General features: G+C 35.0%; 1 protein-coding gene across 9 annotated transcripts; it reads right to left on the bottom strand.

Moving 5' to 3' along the window:
• Window positions 1–288: 288 nt before the first annotated feature.
• On the bottom strand, window positions 289–19678 carry LOC128029085 (interleukin-1 receptor accessory protein). 9 transcript variants are annotated; one of them, XM_052616570.1, is made up of 13 exons: window positions 19536–19678; window positions 18109–18153; window positions 17806–17884; window positions 14354–14439; window positions 11134–11416; window positions 9365–9551; window positions 7521–7686; window positions 6492–6563; window positions 6282–6414; window positions 6046–6194; window positions 5442–5585; window positions 4305–4448; window positions 289–1130 (listed from the first exon to the last, which is right to left on the bottom strand). In XM_052616570.1, coding segments are annotated over exons 3-13 (2073 nt in total). In that variant the 5' UTR covers window positions 17808–17884; window positions 18109–18153; window positions 19536–19678; the 3' UTR covers window positions 289–423. The 9 variants fall into 9 exon arrangements, with proteins under 9 accessions (XP_052472530.1, XP_052472531.1, XP_052472533.1 ...); XM_052616571.1 differs by having other exon boundaries at window positions 19532–19670; XM_052616573.1 differs by having other exon boundaries at window positions 18109–18150; window positions 19536–19667.
• Between the last annotated feature and the right edge of the window lie 1128 nt (window positions 19679–20806).

Consider the following 20806-nt stretch of genomic DNA (forward strand, 5'->3'; position numbering starts at 1 on the left):
TTCGCTGGACAGAAGGCTTGTTTGATTACATTTGAGCTAGATTTGTGCAAAATGTTAAGTGCAAGTGTCTGATAAAGCCAACTCTACCAACTCTGACGACGGCGTCTTTAATAAAAGAAAAATACAAATACACGTTTGCTATATTTCAGTGCTTAGTGGTGTACCGTGGGATATTTTATTCATCAAAACTGTGCTGTTGCAGAAAAAAAGGTAACAGCAGGAAACACTGCTGTAGGCTACTGTGCAGTATGCAATATGCCAGTGAAAATAAAACTCATTAGTCTCAGGTCAAAGGTCAGCCTGGCGTCTTAACTTAGTTTATTGAATTCATGTTTGTTATTTACATATTACCTGATAATTATTGTGATTTAGGCTACACATTTCATTGATGATAGTCGCTGGTTGGCTGTCCAGAAGTGTGAGTCAGCAGTGTGTGGTTTGTAGCTCATTTGTCAGGTTGTTGTTGATTGGTTCACAGGGGCAGAGGTCACTACTGGGGTCATTTCCAGGTGTGGTGTTGGAGTTATGCATGCTGTAAGGAGTCGTCCCATTGGCTACAGGCTCATGCAGGTGTGTGTTCCACTGAGTAGCGATAACTCCGCTCCAAATTCGCCGACTTTCCTGAAAACTTACACAGATTTCACAGCCCCGCCCCTTTTGCTCACAGCGCCGCCCACTTCTGTCGCGTACGCCCAGGTGCCTCGTTCCGCCCCGCCCCCCTTTACTACGCCGACTGAGCGAGACGGTCTGCGCTTGCGTGTAGCGCGTGGCCACGGACGCCAGGTCCGAGTGCGAGGAGGTGCTATCGATGAGTCTTTTCCCGAGAGCGAGCGGTCGCAGAGGCAGCGCGAGCCGCAGCAGCTTCCAGAAGCGCGAGTCCGTCCGCTCGGAGCGCGCGCCGTGCCAGCGCACGGAGGTGGAGTTGTTGCGCAGCTCCGCGATCTCGCCGCAGGGGACGCTAAGCGCGCGCCGTCTCACGGTGATGAGGGGCGCGCGCGCCGTGTGATGCAGGTACAAACACAGACGGCACTCCAGCAGACTGATGCTCTTCTCGCACAGACAGTCCGAGCTCAGCACCACCAGCAGCCGCCGACACACCTGCATACACCTGAGCACCGACTCCATCACACCTGAGAGAGAGACACACACACGGAAGAAACTTCTGTTCATCAAAGATGCATTCATTTGATCAAAAGTGACAGTGACGACATTTAGAATGTTGTTCTATTTCAAATAAATGCGGTTCTTTTGAACTTTCCGTTCCTCAAAGAATCCTAAAAAATAAAATGCATCACGGTTTCCTCAGACATATGAAACAGCACAGCATGGATCATAATCAGAATTAATATAAATGATTTCTGAAGATCATGTGACACTGAAGACTGGAGCAATGATGCTGAAAATACAGCTGCGCATCACAGAAATAAATTACACTTTAATACATATTTTCATAGAAAACAGTTATTTGAAATTGTAATAATATTTCACTTTTTTTAATGTATTATTGATCAAATGAATGCAGCCTTGGTGAAGTAGAAGAGATTATCAAAAACATTATTCACTACATCCATGAGTTAATTAAGCACAAAGTTTTTACTCTTTTGTAGACAACTATACCGTAATCTCACTGTAAATGTGAATTCTTATTATTTCAGTTGAGATTTATATAAAAGCAAATGTGGGGGTTTCTTTTTAGATAATCAGAAATGATCTGATCGGTCTTCTCCAGACCTCGAGCTGAGAAACACAAAACCAGAATCACAGGGGCAAGACGTCATGTGATTGGTTAAGGTTTTACCACTTCCTCTATTCACCGATGACTGAGAGGAAATGCTTACGCAAACACTTTATCATCCATGATCATGAGTGTAAAAAATGAACATGGACGTCAGCTGCTGTCATGGGATGATTGGGTTCTGAATGAAATCATCATGGAGAAATGTGAGAAATTAATAAATGAAACAAGTGCAAATGCAACAATAGGATTTTATTTATCAAAACAGTTTAAAAACGTGATCACAGAACATACTGGACATGGCATGGTCATATATGAAGAACAATGGTGCATGACAATAAAATCAATTAAATGACACTGAGTGAAAACAGCTGGAGGTTTGTTATGGAGCATGAAAGAGGGAAATAAATCTACTTTATAGCACACTATTTCATGTGTCAGACATTGGCAGAAGTGGCGTTTGAAACCTTAGTGGTGCAGATAAATGCACTACCGCCCTCTGTCGGTAACCGAGGGAACTGCAGGGGTTTGACACGTGAGGAAAAAAAATAAATATTTGTAAACTATATATTCCTGTATACTTATATATACACACACACATCATTTTGTTCAAATCATTTTTGTTAACTGAAATAAAGTTGAAATTAAATATAAATATTAGATGAAAAACTATTCAATTCAAAATATCAATAATACAATAATAGTATAAAAACACTGTGAAATCCCTAAAGAAAACTTGACGTAATGAACTTAAACGGAAATTAGATACAGTATGTTGCCTTGGCAGCTAATGGAAATACAATAAGTTGAAGCATTAAAACTTATTAAAATAAAATTATTATTTAATATTATATATATATATGGGTCAAAGACAAGGCATCCCATTTTGGTGTACACATCAAAATAAATGTCCACATTTTTTATTATATTGTAATTGATAATAAACTTCTTGCTGATAAAGGAGTCAAACCTTGTGGTTTTTGTGAGCTGAGTCTTTTTATGTCGTTAATGAATCTTGATCTAAATATGCATGACTAGATTTTAAGTTTTAATGTAAAGCTGTATTAAACTTTTATTTTGATGCTTGAAAACCCATGTTTGTATATGACCCATATATATACACACACACACACACACACACACACACAGTATAAAAGACAAAACCACACAACAACCAAAACGGAAACTAAAAGTATAAAAATACTATAAAAATACTAAAAAGACTTCCTATATGGCTATATGACATATGAAATGACTTTGAAATGATGCATACTGTGAAAAGCAGCATCCAAATGATTGAAGTCTATAAAACACTGGTAGAGTAAGAATGGATGAGTTTCTCTTCCGCCTGACGTGTGTTTTGTGTGTGTGTGTCGGGTGTGTGTTGTGTGATGTCCGGTAGCTGGGTGTGTTTGTGTTGTGTGTCCCTCCTCATGGGCAGCTCCAGCTGCAGCTGTTTCCAGAAGCGTGAGGACAGAGCGGCTGATTTCTCGCCCTTCCAGCGTATGAGCGTCAGTGCCAGCCGGGCTTGGCGCAGCTCTTTGACCCAGCTCTTCCTCTTGACCGGTTTGAACTGGATCAGAACCACCTTGAGGCTGCCGCCGTGCAGCATGCTGGTCAGTCCGGCCTGCAGCTCGAGCAGAGCCTGTGTCCCGCGGACAGCGCTGCACGGACTCACAACCACCACCAGCCGGCGGCTCTGACCCACAAACCTCAGCGTATCATCTGTTATAGCTACACACAGACATGCGTTAATACACACATACACACACACACACGTACACTCGTTTTGCTCAACATTTCATGCTAACACACACTCATACAGCCAAAACATACTAGTGTAATTTCAGTATCATTTATTAAAAAAAAAAAATTTAGGTGTTAATCTTAATCTTTATGTGCTTGTGATTTAGCATTTACATTTATTTGAGTTTTAGTTTCTATTTCTGTCATTTATATTTTTTTATATTATCATTTAGTGTTAAATTCGTTTTTTGATTGAATGCTCAAAATACTCCTATTTCGGTTTTATTTCTAAGTTTCATTGAGTTTTTCCATGTAATAATTGTATCTTATTGTAATTCGGCATCATTTAAATTAACACTTTTTCAAAATAGTTAACACTCTTTCAATAATGTTACAATATATATGCAAATTCACAGCTGATGGTCACATGACATGCAAATAAATAGATAAAATATTGAAATTATTTTTAAATGCATTTTCTTGACATTTTATTTGTACTTTCTATTAGTTATTTTAGTGTCATACACTATTATAATTTTTTTTTTAAATATGATTTTATTTAAAGTTTTGTTGCATTTGACTTTTTAAATATGTATCGTTTTTATTTATTAATATTTCTGAAACCGTGTTCAAATCAAGTTCACTTTCAAATGGCAAACCCTGGAATTTGAAACATTTCAAATCCTCACGCTTTTATTTTAATGGTGAAATGGTATAAACGTCTGTCCACAAAAAGTGGCCAGTAATGTGAATGTAAATGAAGTAAACGTACACATTGTTAAAAGCACATTAAGAGTGAATGAATGCTGTACGTGATACTCACTTCCTCCAGGAAGACTGTCGCGGTCGAAGATGCAGACGGAGTAACCGAACTCCGTCTCCAGGACTCGACGCAGCGTGGACAGAACGAACTCCTCCTCCTCACTGTTGCGAGCGTATGAGATGTACACGTCATACTGCTTATCATCTGCAGAAACAGACAGAGTTCAGTCACTACTAGTGTTTCCATCGCACTGTTTTTATGCACATTCTGAAATATTGCATCAGAAACGAGTGATAGGAAAGACAAATCAATAAATACAATTTTTTGGGGGTTTTTGATTTAGTGGCTTAATGCACATAATTGGTAACAGAAATGGCGAATAAATTCCTTCATGTGCATCGTAAAAGTCATAACTTTTTAAATTACTGTAGAATTGCCAGCTCTGAAAGCAATGAGCACATCAATTATTACATATAGACATTATATAACAATAATGATTATATAATTCAGAGGCTTGCCAGTTTATCAGGAAGTGATGACTTTGTGCTCTTTGACTCGTTGGATGGAAGAGGTGCTTATACACAAATGTTTTATGATGTAATATTCCTCATATACACACAAGTAGCATTGCGATATATACAGTATACAGTATGTGACCCTGGTTCTTAATTCATATTTATACATAAACTGTAAGCTGAATAAATCATCTTTCTATTGATCTGTGATCGGACAATATTTGGATGAGATAAAACTATTTTAAAAAAAAACTTGAATCTGAGGATGCAAAAATATCTAAATGTTGAAAAGATCGCCTTTAAAGTTGTGCAAATGAATTCTTAGCAATGCATATTACCAATCAAAATGTAAGTTTTGATTTATTTACGGTAGGAAATTTACTAAATATCCTCATGATCTTTGGCATAAAACAAAAATGTATAATTATTTTGACCCATACAATGTATTTTTGGCTGCTGCTACAAATACACCCCAGAGACTTAAGACTGCTTTTGTGCTCCAGGGTCACACATGAATATTTAAAGCCAGTCAGTTTTGTTGATTCGTCCTCGTGGTGGTTAACCTCGACCTTAAATGTTTATTTTAGAGCTGGTTCAGAAACCTGATAACACCGAGCAGTTCTCACCTACTCTTGAGTACACAGCATCGTGTCTGTGAATGTGTGTTTGTGTGTTTTCTCACCTGTGTATCTCTCATCGGAGCCGAACCACGAGCGATAGAGCAGCAGCAGCTCGAGCCAGAACACGTGATAGATGACGAACATCATCAACATGAGCGCCAGCGTCACACCTAAACCACAGCCCAGCTCTAGAGTCGGGACGTACGCTACACACACACACACACACACACACAGATGCACAAACTATTAGAAATGTTTCCTTAGCAGCAAATCAGCATACCTTATTTTTCGGACTATAAGTCACACCTGAGTATAAGTCGCATCAGTCCAAAAATACGTCATGATGAGGAAAAAAACATATGTAAGTCGCATTAATTTAAAAGCAAGAGAAAACATTACCGTCTCCAGCCACGAGAGGGCGCTGTATGTCTTCAGTGTAGACTACAGGAGAACTGAGCAGCATACAGCGCCCTCTGGCGGTCGGAGACGGTAATGTTTTCTCTTGCTTCTAAATAAATGCGACTTACATATGTTTTTTTATAGTCCGGAAAATACAGTATTAGAATGATTTCTGAAGACTGCAGTAATGATGTTGAAAATACAGCTTTGTGCACAGGAATAAATTTCATGTGAACAGATATGCATGTGTGTGTTAGTTGTAGTTACGTTCTGTTTTGAGCACGGCTCTGCTGGATATAAACCCGCGGCTGTTCCTGGCGGAGCAGTTAAACTCCCTCTGCAGGTCGTCAGATGAAAAATCCCTCACATACAGGAATCTGTCTTTCACCTCGTCACCGTAGTCTTTTGACACAAGCCTACACACACACACACACACACAGGAGTCAATAAAACAGAGATGGAGACAGACTGAAGAAGCGAGACACACACAAACACATCCGTACGTGTCCTCAGGCGAGCTGAATCGTGGGTCGGCGAGCTGCTCCACAGTTGTGTTATCGACGGTCCACCAGATGTACTGCTTTTCTCCGTACAGGTGAGGCAGATGCACACGACAGGACAGCGTCACTGTATCTCCTGCAATGCAGAGACGTTCAGTGATGCATACTGCAGAAAACACGGCAGAAACGGAGAAAGAAGATGACGAGGCTCACCCAGAGTCACGGTGAAGATCTGATCGCTCGCCGGATTCAGGATGACGGGAACTTTACTGCCAATATCAGGAACTAGAGTAGAGAGAGACGGGAGTGTTGAGACGAGACGAAATATAATGGAAGCTTTCTCTGAAACAGGTTAAAACGGGTAACAATTCTGAAAACCATTCTCCTGAGGTGGGAGAAATAAACTCAGAATTGCATGAAAAAAAAACTGAATTAGTAGATTCACAAATATGAGATATAAACCGAATTGTGATACATAAAAAAAGAAAAGTATGTTATAAATTGCAAAACAGTTGCAAAACAAATTCAGAATTGTAAGGGGAAAACAGTAAATTGCTAGATATAAACTCGGAATTGCAGTGTAATTATAATTATTAACTATGATAATTTTAATTAATATTTAACATGTATATATTTTCATTTACATTTTTAGTTTTTCGCAATTAAGCATTTTTTTTTATAAATTATATATGTTTTTTATATAATGATATTTTTACTTCTTTATTTTTTATTTAGTGTCAAAAACAAAAAAAACTGAATTGTAAGATCAGAATTCAGAGGAAAAAAGTCAGAAATGCTAGATGTAAAAAGAGAATTATGAGTTTATAATTTGCAATTCCAAGAGAAAAAAAGTCAGAATTTTGAAGATGAAATGTTGCAATTGGCTTTTTTATATTTCTATACCAACGGAAATGAGCTTTCACAGAATTGAGATGAGAGGAAACACCAAAAGCTGAGAAAAGTCAGAATTGCGATATCTAAACTTCAGTGTTAACTACTCTAGTTTTATTAATATTTAAAATGTATAAAAATTTTCACTAATTTTAATTTATTAGTTTTGATTTTCCATTTTCATTTTAAATTGTAGATTTTGCCATTATATATGTATAATGTATATATATATATATAAAATACATAGAAACACTTATGTTTTTTTACTAGTTTTTGCTAGGAAAACATAAAATCTGAGAAAAGCCAGAAATATGAAACACAGGCCACCACAGAAATGAGATAAAATCGTACCAACAGGAATGACGTTAATGTAGCGTGTGAACTGGAGCTTGCGTCCGTTGATCTGATAAGAAACCACACACATGTAGAGGCTGGCGAACGGCTCGAACATCCTGTAGATCACCAGATCGTCTCCTTTCAGCTCCCGGTCATATCGAAACTCTCTAGTCCTGCATAACTACAGAGAAACAGACATGTTGGACTTACACTCATCTAGTTTCATGTTACTTAAAGCCCTTCACTCTCTAGAAGGGAGATTATGTCATTTTTTTGGTCCTTTATTCATTTTTATATATCTATTTTTTTTTAATTAATTTGTAGTTATTTTAGTTTTTTTTTTTTTTTTTTTTTTTTTTCCAAGTAAAAACATTTTTTTTATTTTTTTAATGTTCTTATCTTTTAGTTTTTTAATTAACTATAAACCCTGGAAGATGTATAATTCCATTAGATCAGGGTTTCTCAAACTGCTAATAAAATAATAAATCATTAAATCATAAAAATTGTAAATTAATATTTAAATAATACTCCAAATAATACACTTAATTAATGAGAAAAATATCATATATAATTATGAAATGAAAATGTTATTTGTTTAACAGGATGTTTTGCGAGGATTAACTGACATCAGGAAATTTATAAAACATTCAAATGCAATGTTAAATTATCGAAATATTGACTTTAAATATTAGGGGGATTTCGGGAGGTTCGGCTGACAGGGTTATTATTGTTAACTATAATAATAAAATTAAAATTAAAAGCATTTAATTTAACTGAAAATACATATTAACTGTATTATATATAAAAATATATATATATTTTTTGGCTGTAAAGGCAACATTTCAAATGGTTTATTTAGATTACCAAAAATGACTAAAAGAGAAATAACAATCTATTAAAGCAAACAATTTAAATTGAAAAAGGAAAATATAAAAATACAAATATATATAGTTTGGGAATCCCTAATAAAGATGTTTATACAGATGTTTTATACAGTAATAATGTTTATAGGCCTTTATATAAGAATAATAACAACTCACTATGCCTCATCTACTTTTACTCACAATACTCGTCATAAATTGCTATTAAAATGCTGGATTAACTACTCTTAATGTCATGCAACTGTTTCTCCCACAAGCTTAAAAATTGTACATGCATTGCACCAAGAAAATGCAGTTAAAACATTGTCATTTGACAAATGACCTTTTACAAGCTGTGCAGGAAATATAGATTTCCTGCACAGCTTGGGCACATCAGGGCACAGTGTATTTGAAGCTTAATGCACAAGGTGATTTCTTCCTGAAAACCATTGGGTAACTAGTAGGACAAGAAATGCATAATCTAAGCACATTTTTTCATGTAAACACCATACAGTGACTTTGCCGACTGCTGATTGGCTCTTATCTTTGAAAGGCGGGACATATTTCACTTGAGTCGCCATATATGGGCATCCACTTTCTCCCATTCATTCCTATAGCAGCGTTCTATCTTAACTATATTCAGTCATGCATTTTAGACGTGTTTAGGTTATTAATATAGTAGTGCACTAGCATACAGATAATACATCTTCCTTCATACACACTATCGCTTCAGGTCATTTCTTGCATTGTTACGACTCTTCAAACAGACAAATTGCCCGTACTGATTTGCATTTTGATAGCTTTGCTCACATACAACCTTTAAACTGAATGATGCTGATTGTTTGAGTTCACATCTTCTCAGTTCATTAACCGTGTGACTCTGGAGATTAGGAAATTCATTTGCTTCGTAACAGTGGGATGAGTTTCCAGCAACATATTTAATAATGATAGTCTCAGATGTTTATCCACACACACACACACACACACACAGAGACTCACGTGGGACCAGCTGACGGAGTGTGTGCTGTTGGGCAGTGTGAGTGTGTTCAGGTCTGGACAGGTGAGGGTTCGCTCGCTCTGGAACGGGATGGTCACGTTCAGGTGAGGTTGAGCTGTCAGGTTACACTCTCCATCCTTCTGAACCACCTCCAGCTTCACGCCCATCTTCACACACGAGGAAATGTTGCTGCCATACACACACACACACACACACACACACACACACACACACAACATTATGAAATAATCTGCACGACTGGTTACGTTTATATTTAGATCTAAATAATATGCATTTATATCCTAACCTAACCCTAACATGATGAATTAACCAGCAGGACTTCATTCAATATTTATATTTAGATGTAAATAATTGTTATATTATATTATAATGATGATAAATTTTTTTTTTACATGTTTATATTTAGATCAAATAATATTTATTTATATATTTATATATATATATATATATATATATATATATATATATATATATATATATATATATATATATATATATATATATATTATATATATATTATTATTATTATTATTATTATTATTATTATTATTATTATTATATTAGATTTGATACATTTATATCTCAACTTAAACCTAACATGATGGAATTACTTCGTTGATTTTATTTCATATTATCATCTAAATAATATTTAATTTAATTAAAAAAATGTATTTATATCATAAACTATTCCTAACATGATGGCATTTCTTGCATGATTTGGTAAAATATTTTATTAAATTAAATGAAATTATATTAAATTAAAACATTACATGACATTACATTTAAATTAGATTAGGTTATAACACTAACATGATGACATAACCTGTATGATTTGGTAAATTAAATTAAATTAATATTACTAATATCATGAAATTACACGCATTATTTGATTACATGTTTACATTTACACACAGGTAAAAATAATATAAGTACACCCAAATAAAACACTTTAAAATATAAAACAAACATGATGAAATAACCTGCATGATTTGGTTACACATTTATATTTATATAATTTTCTATTATATTTATATTATATTATTGTATATTACATATACGTACATGTAACAATTAAATTTTTGTAACATTTATCATTAAACAAATATTTCAAGTATAAAATTGCATTAAAAAAATTAATTCATAGTTATATTATGGGTTGCAGGGTTTAGTAGCTAAATTGGTAGTGTATTGCGCCATCAAGCGCAATGTTGGGGGTTCGATTCCCCGGGAACACGATATTGAAATTGATAGCCTGAATGCACTGTAAGTCGCTTTGGAAAAAAGCGTCAGATAAATGCATAAATTTAATACCGTATTTTTCGGACTATAAGTCGCACTGGACTATAAATCGCATTTATATAGACCCAAGAACCAAGAGTTCACATTACCGCCTCCAGCCACGAGAGGGCGCTCTATGTTTTCAGTGGTAGATATAGCAGCATAGCATAGCAGCGCCCTCTTGCGGCTGGAGACGGTAGTGCAAACTCTTGGTTCATGTCAAATTAATTTTGATAAATAAGTCGCACCTGACTATAAGTCGCAGGACCAGCCAAACTATGAAAAAAAGTGCGACTTATAGACCGGAGAATACGGTAATCATGATGTTCTGCCAGCATGAAACAGCATTCACTAACCCACTCTACTTCTATAACGTGATTTATTTGTGTCAGATTAATTCGGCTAGTTGTTTAACCATTCAGACAACCAACCAACTAGTCATGGCTGTGCACATCTGTGTGTGAGTGTTTACCGGATCATGCAGATGTAGAGTCCGGCGTCCTGTGCCGAGGCCGGCTGAATCCACAGGTACTCGCCGTCTTTATGCATGGTGTGTAGTTTGAGGTTGATGGGCTGCTCCTGCTCGTCTGTTAGTGTGTGTCGGTACCACAGCAGAGACTGACTGCTGTTCTGAATCTGACTGTAGTTGTAGAGCGTGGGAGGAGAGAAGAGCGGACAGTAGATATACGCCACCTCCCCGTCATACACCCGCACCGAACCCTCGCTCCGCACGCCCCAGTCATGACACTGAAGCTCTGAAACACACAAACATCCTCAGAAACACACGTCGCAAGATCTCATACAGTATGCAATGAAAAGTACAATGAAATCAGTTACAGTTTAACATATTCACATAGAAATTGTAATAATATTTTGGAATAGCTTAAACTGTATTTTTTGATCATATTAGCAGCCTTGGTGACTTTTTTTATTTAATCATAACTATTGCAAACTTCTGACCTGTAATGTACTTCAACGGAATATAACTAATAACTCCATTACATCACCTGAGCTATGAAAGCAACATGATAAACAATAAACGATCAAATTTCCTCTGCCTGGGCTCAAAACGCACTTATACACTCAAGCCCTTACACACACACACACACACACACACACACACACACACACACACACACACACACACACACACACACACACACACACACACACACACACACACTCACATTATTGCTTGCAAATCAATGTTAGGTAATAGAGCTATCAAATTTATGACATGAACATGGTGTAAAAGTTAAAACATTAAAAAGGCCGAATCAATTACAGCTTAAAACTCACACATCAGCAACTAATGCATCAATGTGAAATTAATACCAAGTCACGCTTTTCTCTCTCTCTCTCTCAAACACGTTCACCATGCAAACATACACTTACAGTATGCAAACGCTATTCAGTATATTAATGAAAGATAAGGTCACTTGTTAAAATGCTGAACCTACTAAATGTCAAAAATTCTATTTAAAAGAATTTCCATCCCGAGTCAATGTGAACAAAACTTATAAATGTTACCTGGCCAATCAGAGTTGATATAGTTTTTATTTTTATATTTTCTGTTTTCATTTTAGTAATTTTAAGCTTTAGTAATTTTGTTGCGTGTTTTCATCAGTTTTAGTTATTTTAGTATATCAAATTAAACTAAATGAAAATTAGACAAGATTTTTAAAGTGTTTTTATTTTAAATAACAATTTATTTATTTATATATTTTTTTCAATATATATACTGTATATATTCTAAAACACACACACACACACACAGACAGACAGACAGACACATACACGCACGCACGCACACACACACGGACAGAGACACAGAGACAGACACACACACACACACACACGGACAGAGACACAGAGACAGACACACACACACACAGACAGAGACACAGAGACAGACACACACACACACGGACAGAGACACAGAGACAGACACACACACACACACACACACACACAGACAGAGACACAGAGACACACACACACACACACACGGACAGAGACACAGAGACAGACACACACACACACACGCACACAGACAGACAGACAGACAGACACACACTCTCACACACTCTCACACACACACACAGGGCAGGTGATGCCAGGATCTTTCTGTGGGATGGACAGAAAGACGTTGGACTGATGGAGGGGGAGGACCAGCGGTGTGTGTGTGTGTGTGTGTGTGTAATTGGTCTGTCACTTTGTGACTGGAAGGGGATTAGTCTTCCTATTAAGAGTGTCTTAGTACAAGCGCTCACACACACCGCACGTCATTATAAATGACCTCCTCCTGGAACGATCAATTTCCTGTCCCACAGCGGGAAGCGTTTTTAATTAACCCCTGCTTCCAGAGGTGCACCCGGCCCGTAATCCCATGACCGCACTAATATTATGACATATAACAGCAGTGGTGATACATCTGCAGGATAAAACCTGAAAGCAGCTGGATGCATTATTCATATATCAGTATAAGGTCTCTGCTTTATTTGGTTCCCGCTGCAACTCCCTCGACTGTGTTCTAGATCATTAGACGTGATGTTAAGGGGCTCTGAAAGCCCGTGTCTTTAAGAGGCTCAGTGCGTCTTCATTATAACGCTCCTCGGCAGAGTTTGCTATCGGATTTAGAAAAATCTTGTATTTGGATTTTTGACCTAATTTTGGAAGATTGCACAAAAAGATATGTTTTTAATGTTGTTTAAAGGGATTCCATAAAAAGTAACGAAATCCAGTCACTTTTCAACAGATTTTTTTTTAGTTGGTTTTATTTTTAATGAGGAAATCATGCAAGAATTGGCATTTCCTTTCATTTTTGATATCTGGTGTAACATTCATCTAGTGTTGTTATTGTTAACTAATACTATTACAAATAGTTTTCAGTAATTGAAATAAAGCTAAAATAAAGTAAAATATAAATAGAAAAACTTAAAACTAAATTTAGAACTGAAATTTGAAGTATTAAAACTGAAATAAATAAAATAAATTGGAGCTATATAAAAAAAAAAAAAAAAAAAAACACAAAAACCAAATAAAATGCCAAAAATCACAAAAATAAATTACTAAACCTTAAAAATTTTAATGAAAATTAAAAGCATAAAAATGAAAGCTAATTAAATAAAAATTTAAATATTATTAATACTTTAGTATATTAATAATACTAAAATAATATTACATGCATCATGTTTTATCTATATTAACCTGATAATTTTAAGCATTATTTTGGTATCAGTGACATAATATTATAATTTTTATTAATATTTTGCATTTATTTTTATGTCTATATTTTTACATCACTTACATTTTTTTATTTTAGTATTTATGTTGCATGTTTTTATCTTTTTTTATAAAGTACTGAAAATAAAGCATATGTCCACATTCTTGTACTGCATCCTTCATTCACTCATTCTTATTTATTTATTTAGTGTGCATCATTCAGCACTATTTCTGAAGATGTAGTTTCTGAGATTTAAGATCGTCCACACAGACCTCTGGAGACGCTCCTGCTGATTGGTGGGAAGATCTAATGTGCTCATTGGATCAATTATTCAAATGTGCGAACTGATTGGTTGATGATAGATTAAAGGAAGGATATAGTATGGGGCAGGAGAGCAAGAGAGGATTCATCCTTCACCAGCCACAGACTGACCAATCACAGACACTCAATCAGACTCGACTCTCACCTGATTGGACGGTGGCTTGAGTGACAGATGCAGAGACACCGCCCATCTTTAAAACGCACAGGCAGAGTGTGAAGACCAACAGCATCCTGGACAGAGAGAGAGAGAGAGAGAGAGAGAGAAAATGAGTCTGTGTTCAATCGGCTGCCTACATTTCATCACACATTCACTCAGTTTATTATCAGACACCATAAAACACTGCTGAAGGTGTTTTAACCACACGACAGCTTTAAGAGCGCTAAAAGGAGGAGCAGAATTAAAGGAATAAGAAAGAAAAGCAAGAAGCACGAGTGCAGATTCAGATATTTTCAATTGGTAATTATGTGAAATGGAAAAAAAGACAAAAAAAAAACACTTTTTTCAAACATTTAAATGCATGCTTTCGAAAAATGCATTGTGTTGTCATTGCTTACTAACACTAAAACAAATTAAAACCATATTCAGTAAGTGCAATAAAGTTTATATACAAACCTGAAAAAAACACTAAAAATAAAAAATAAGGATATATAGATTTAAAAAATAAAATAATTAAAAGCATATACAAAATCAGTAAAATTACTAAAAGTTTAACTAAATGTTAAATTAATGAATTAGTCAATTTCTTCAAATATATTAAAATGCATATCAAAAACTGTATGCACTGTATGTGAAGACATGGAGCAGCTGAATTGAATTTCAAATGTTAAAACCAAACCCTGCGCCCTTGAATGAATGAACCATCCTGTGCCAAGAGAGACAGACTGATAAAGAGAGAGAGAGAGAGAGAGAGAGAGGGAGAGAGAGAGAGAGATGGATGATGTTGGACAGCAACCATCTCTTCACTGTCACCCCACCAACATACATCACTGGCCTCTAATGACACAACACACACAAAGAAACAGACACACACACACAACACACACACACGCACTCTCTCTCTCTCACACACACACACAAACAGACACACACACACACACACAGACAGACAGACAGACAGAGACACACACATACACACAGACACACACACAACACACACACACTCTCTCTCTCTCTCTCTCTCTCTCTCTCTCACACACACTCACACACACACACACACACACACACACAGACATCTTTGAATCAAACAGTGAGCTGCAGAAGTAATCATTCACACACCCAATGATTTAAAATTATAATGGTTTCACACACAGTGATTCATAATAAGAAATCAATGTGTTAAAAAAGCCTTTAACTTCATGATATATTTATGGCCTCATATCCTATATTCACCACGTCTTGAACATTGTGGGGGAGCAAACTGGAGCAGTTTCATGACCATCTGATTAGTGGCCGCTTTTATATAATATAATACACACTTTAACAGCATTTAAGGCAATAAAGAAACAAAGACATTGTTAAGAGATTTTAACTTCAAACTCTCCGGTGGTCTCTCACATCCAAATCCAGCCACAGATTTGTTTAAAGCTGTTTAAACGGTGCTTGGTCTGTGCAGATTTCTCTCCTGATTCAGACCAGAACACTTTTTCACTGGAAGATAGACTCTGATTTTAGCCTGAAGCAACAGTTTGAAGTTAAAATCATCTTAATGCTGGATGTGTTTCAGGTTTTGTCTTCTCCAGATGTTCACTGATGGACTGGAGTGCTGTGGATTATTGTGATGTTTTTATCAGACTCTCATTCTGACGGCACCCATTCACTGCAGAGCATCCATTGATGAGACACTGATGCAGTGCATCAGTAAATAAATTATTAAACAAATAAATCATTTTATTTGACATTTAATATTTGCATTTAATAACATAATTATTTTTATTTTATTATTTACTTTGTCATAGCCCTTATTTATGCAGCATTTAATTGCATAAATCAATTAAAAACGTCAAGCTTTTTTGCCCCAAATACAGTAACTCAGTTTAGCAATTAAATCTTCCATGACTATCTTCCTCTCACTTAGAACTAAAGGGACAGCTCACCTAAAATATTATAAATCTCTGCTTATTTATCGTTCATCCGATAAAAGACAACGAGATCCAATGTTCTTCAAAATATCTTTCTTTTGTGTTGAAAATAAAGTCATGCAATGAGTAAATGAGCTGATTTTTCGACAGTGACTTTAAGAGTTGTATATAAATGCAAATGTTACCTGTAAGATACAAAAGTATATGAACTCAATATGTTTCAGGAAGCTCTTTGAGCTGTTTTAATTGGGTAAAAAAGAGAATTACGATGTATAAACGAAACAACACAGCAACAGACGGACCCAAATCTCGTCAGAGTCTGGGAGTCTCTGCTGAGACTAAATAAAATGATCAGAAACCTAATTCGAGCAGTTAGTGTGATGAGTCCAAAATAACGAAATCATCTCCAAACTCTCCAATTCAGATAAAATCTCCATCCTGCTTCTCTGAGCGTCACAGATGAGCGTTTTCATTTCGCTGAGATGCATTAGGGCGAAATTAGAGCGTCATCTTTCAAAACCCACTGCATCGATTCGCACAGGTTTGAACGAATCGCTAAATTGCTTGAAAGGGAAAGCTCCAGAAACGCTTCATTATTTGTTTTTGGGGGGAAATCGGATTATGTGTGATCGATGCCGTGCTCGTCCAGAGACAGACGCAAGGATAGCGGACGAGACCCGGTCAGATAATCTATCGGAGGAGAGTAAGTGGCCAATTAATCACGTAACTGTACTGAGAACACACACACACACACACACACACACACACACACACACACAAACACACACACACACACACATACACCTGGTTTTATATCATGGTGGGAATTTATCATTATTTTCTTTTGCTTTTATAGTAAACTCATTATATCTGAACCCCAACTACTGATCAAATAATCATTTTGGGAATTTTAGATATTATTTTTCCTCAAGGTAGATCTCCACAATGTAAATTTTACTCTAATTGCATCATAATAGCTTAACTATAATAAATACTTGCATAACAGGGTGATTACAGTTATAATTAAAACTTAAACCATTACTAATGGTTCAAATAAAATAAATGTCAATGGAAATAAAAAAATGATTTTTTTTTTCGACCTGCTAATTTTCATTTTCTCATTTTACTTTAATTTGATGTTCTAAAATAACGTAAAAATGTATAAAACAAATAAAAACAACAACAATCACAAAATGACAAACTCGCAACAAAATTACTGACTGAACATTAAAAAAAAAAAATCTAAATATTGTTACAAAAATATAACGGTTTATAAATAATACTAAAAAACACTGATAAATAAACATCAATTGATTACAGCATCAACAAGATTTCAGTATCATAATATTACACTTTCCAATCCTATATTTTTATTTTTTTTAATGTGCAAATGTGTGTTTTTAACATATGTAATCTTGAATTTAAGGCTTGGAAAGTCTAGTATGATGAAAATAAAATTGTACAACTGTAGATCAATTTACATGCATTCATTAAACGAGTCATAAATGTTCTGCTTACATGATTCTGGCACACTTTTATGAGGAAACTTAAGAATAGTCCGGAGAAATACACAGCACTGGATCAGAGATTAGATGAGCTATCAAAGAAATGTAGAAACACGCAGCAAATTACCTATTAGTGACGTAAAATACACACCCAAAACATCTCAAACACACAAAACAATGCATGCATAAATCATTTTACCAGTAGTCACATATTTAAATGGATAATAAAGGCTTTAGTATAATAAGATTACATGCAAACAGTGCATTTCAGTGCATTCAAAATAAGATTTTTGAGATGTTAGACGCCTGTACTCACATGCTGCCACCGCAGGTCTGGATCTTCTCTTCAGTCTGCTTCCTTCTGCAACAGAACCACAAACTTAGAGCAGAACAGACACAAACCATCCGTCTCCACTCATCCTGCGCTCTCTCTCTCTCTCGGGACGGGGGATGATTTAACGGGCCCCTCTGCGCTTCACTGTAACTCGTTAAGGCAAACCGCTGGGACTCTCATCCAATCAAAGCGATGCGCTCGAGCGCATATTTCACATCCATCTCACCTGAGTGTGTTGCTGGAATTATGAGCATGTGTTCAGATGTGATGAACGCTCGATGTATGCACAAGAGGAAGTTAAACATTATATGTGGATGAAGCAACATATGTGGAAACTTGTACTGGTTTCAGATGGTTATAATAACATGATTTTTTATCTTAAGGATGCTTTTATTTTCTCCCAAAAATCACACCACCGCAGCACTTTCACCAGTTTATCATCATGCACATCACATTTCCTGCATTTAACTCTTTCAAGCTCAGTTTCCCGCATATGATATTCTCCTGCTCCGTGATGCGATCGAATGCAAAAGTAGGAGCTCATTTTAACGGTGATCTGATCTGACGTGGCAAATTATTGACTTAATTTAATAACCTTAACATTCCTAAGCATAAACAACAGCTACCAAACAAAAGAACCGTATGTTTTGATGTTATGAAATGTCAAAAGTTTCATTTTTAAAGTGCTTATTTTGAGTAACTTTTTATTGAAATGGATCACTCATAAAAAATAAATAAATATTTTAGCATGCTCGAATTTAATTTATTTTTAACATAAATATAATTTGTATTTACTATAGATTATATAAGTGCTTGTTTTGAGTATCTATTGAAATGTTCTAAAAATAAAAATGTATAACAAAGATTATATATATATATATATATATATATATATATATATATATATATATATATATATATATAAATTTATATAAAGATATATATAATCTTTAAAAAAATCTATAAATTTTTATAATTTTAAATATGTTACAATTATTTTATTTGACACATATATATACACACACACACACACACACACACACATATATATATATGTAATACAGCTTTCATGTAATGATACAAAAACGATACAATTAAACATTCGAACTTTTCAAAAATTCTAAAGAATGTAAAGAAAATACCTCCGAATTGGTCGGGTTTACCGTAGGAACGTACAGTACGAGCGAAGTTGCTAAATCTTAGCAAGCAGAAAACATTCTTCCTGTTGAGCCCTGCATATGAGCTTAGACTTAAATGTCAAAAACAACGGAGTATGATTTTCAAAGGTAATTAACGAGAAGATGAGTGAGGCGGAAGTGAGGAAGTGGTCGCTGACCGCAGGTAAACACGCGCTTACACAGGTCAGAAACACTCACGAACAGCACGAATCAAAGAAGAAACACACCAACCGGTTCTGTCTGGGTCCGTATCAATCGCGGGATTTGTGACGGTTCGGCGCGAGACCGACGTTTCCGTGTTTCTCCATGCGAACGGAACCAAACACGCAGATTTTTCGTTCACAACAGATCGTATCCGTTCAGGCTCCTCCCACCCACGGAAGATATATATATATAAAATGTTGCAGTTAAATATTTGAATTATTATTTAAAAACAATAAAATAATGTGTAATAATAATAATAATAAATGTATAATGTATACATGTAAATGTTTTATTGTATTTTTATTATTTTTAATAATATTTATTATTATTATTATACAATTACAACATTAAAATAATAATAACAAATAATAAAATAATATTTATATAAAAATAATAATATATTTTGAACTTAAATATAATTTTTTATTATTTTATATGTATAATGTTGCAATTAAATTTTTTAATTAATATTTAAAAACAATAAAATAATGTAGAATAAAAATGTTTTTTTTATTTTTTATATAATCTTAATTATTATTTATATTATATATTTGCATTATTATATATTGTTGTTATATTATTTCACATATTTAAAATAAAAATTATAAAAAATATTATAGAAATAATATTTTTGTTTGTATATTTATTATTGTATTCTATTCTAATCTACTCACCAGTGTTCCATATGTAAAAATGCAGTTAATTACACATCCTCATTGTGTGTTTTGAAAGGGTTTTCCTGTGTGACTATAATTGTGTAATTGTGACGTAAGAGTGAAGTATTTGAGTTAGAGAGACAGAAGGTTGGTTAGTTAGTTAGTTAGTTAGTTAGTTAGTAAGTTAGTTAGATGTATGTGTCATGTGGTCAGATGTGTGTTTGTGAATGAGAGTCTTGTGATACACTGCTTCGAATGTTTGTGTGTGATTTACAGTTATGGATCTGCATCACATTTGTAAATCAAAGCCAGTACTGTTTATTTTATCGATATTTACATCCAGTGCCTCCCTGACTCATGCGTTTTCCTGTGAGCTTTGATTAATAGAGTTTATGTGTGTTCCTGTGCTATAGAATAATCAGACCATTGCTTTCTTTCCTGAGGTTTAATCCTAAATGAAGGCCGCAGCAGATCACACACATTAAACCAACTCTTTTATATGATACTCATTTGTGTTTTAATGCTGTAAGCATTTCTTTGTGGATATATTTATGTATTGCATTAATATTTTATTTGCAGATATTATATTCAAAGTATGCATTCTATTCTATTTTATATTTTTCAGTCTGTTGCTGTGGATGA

Source organism: Carassius gibelio, chromosome A15 (assembly GCF_023724105.1).
Source record: "Carassius gibelio isolate Cgi1373 ecotype wild population from Czech Republic chromosome A15, carGib1.2-hapl.c, whole genome shotgun sequence".
Classification (NCBI taxonomy): Eukaryota; Metazoa; Chordata; class Actinopteri; order Cypriniformes; family Cyprinidae; genus Carassius; species Carassius gibelio.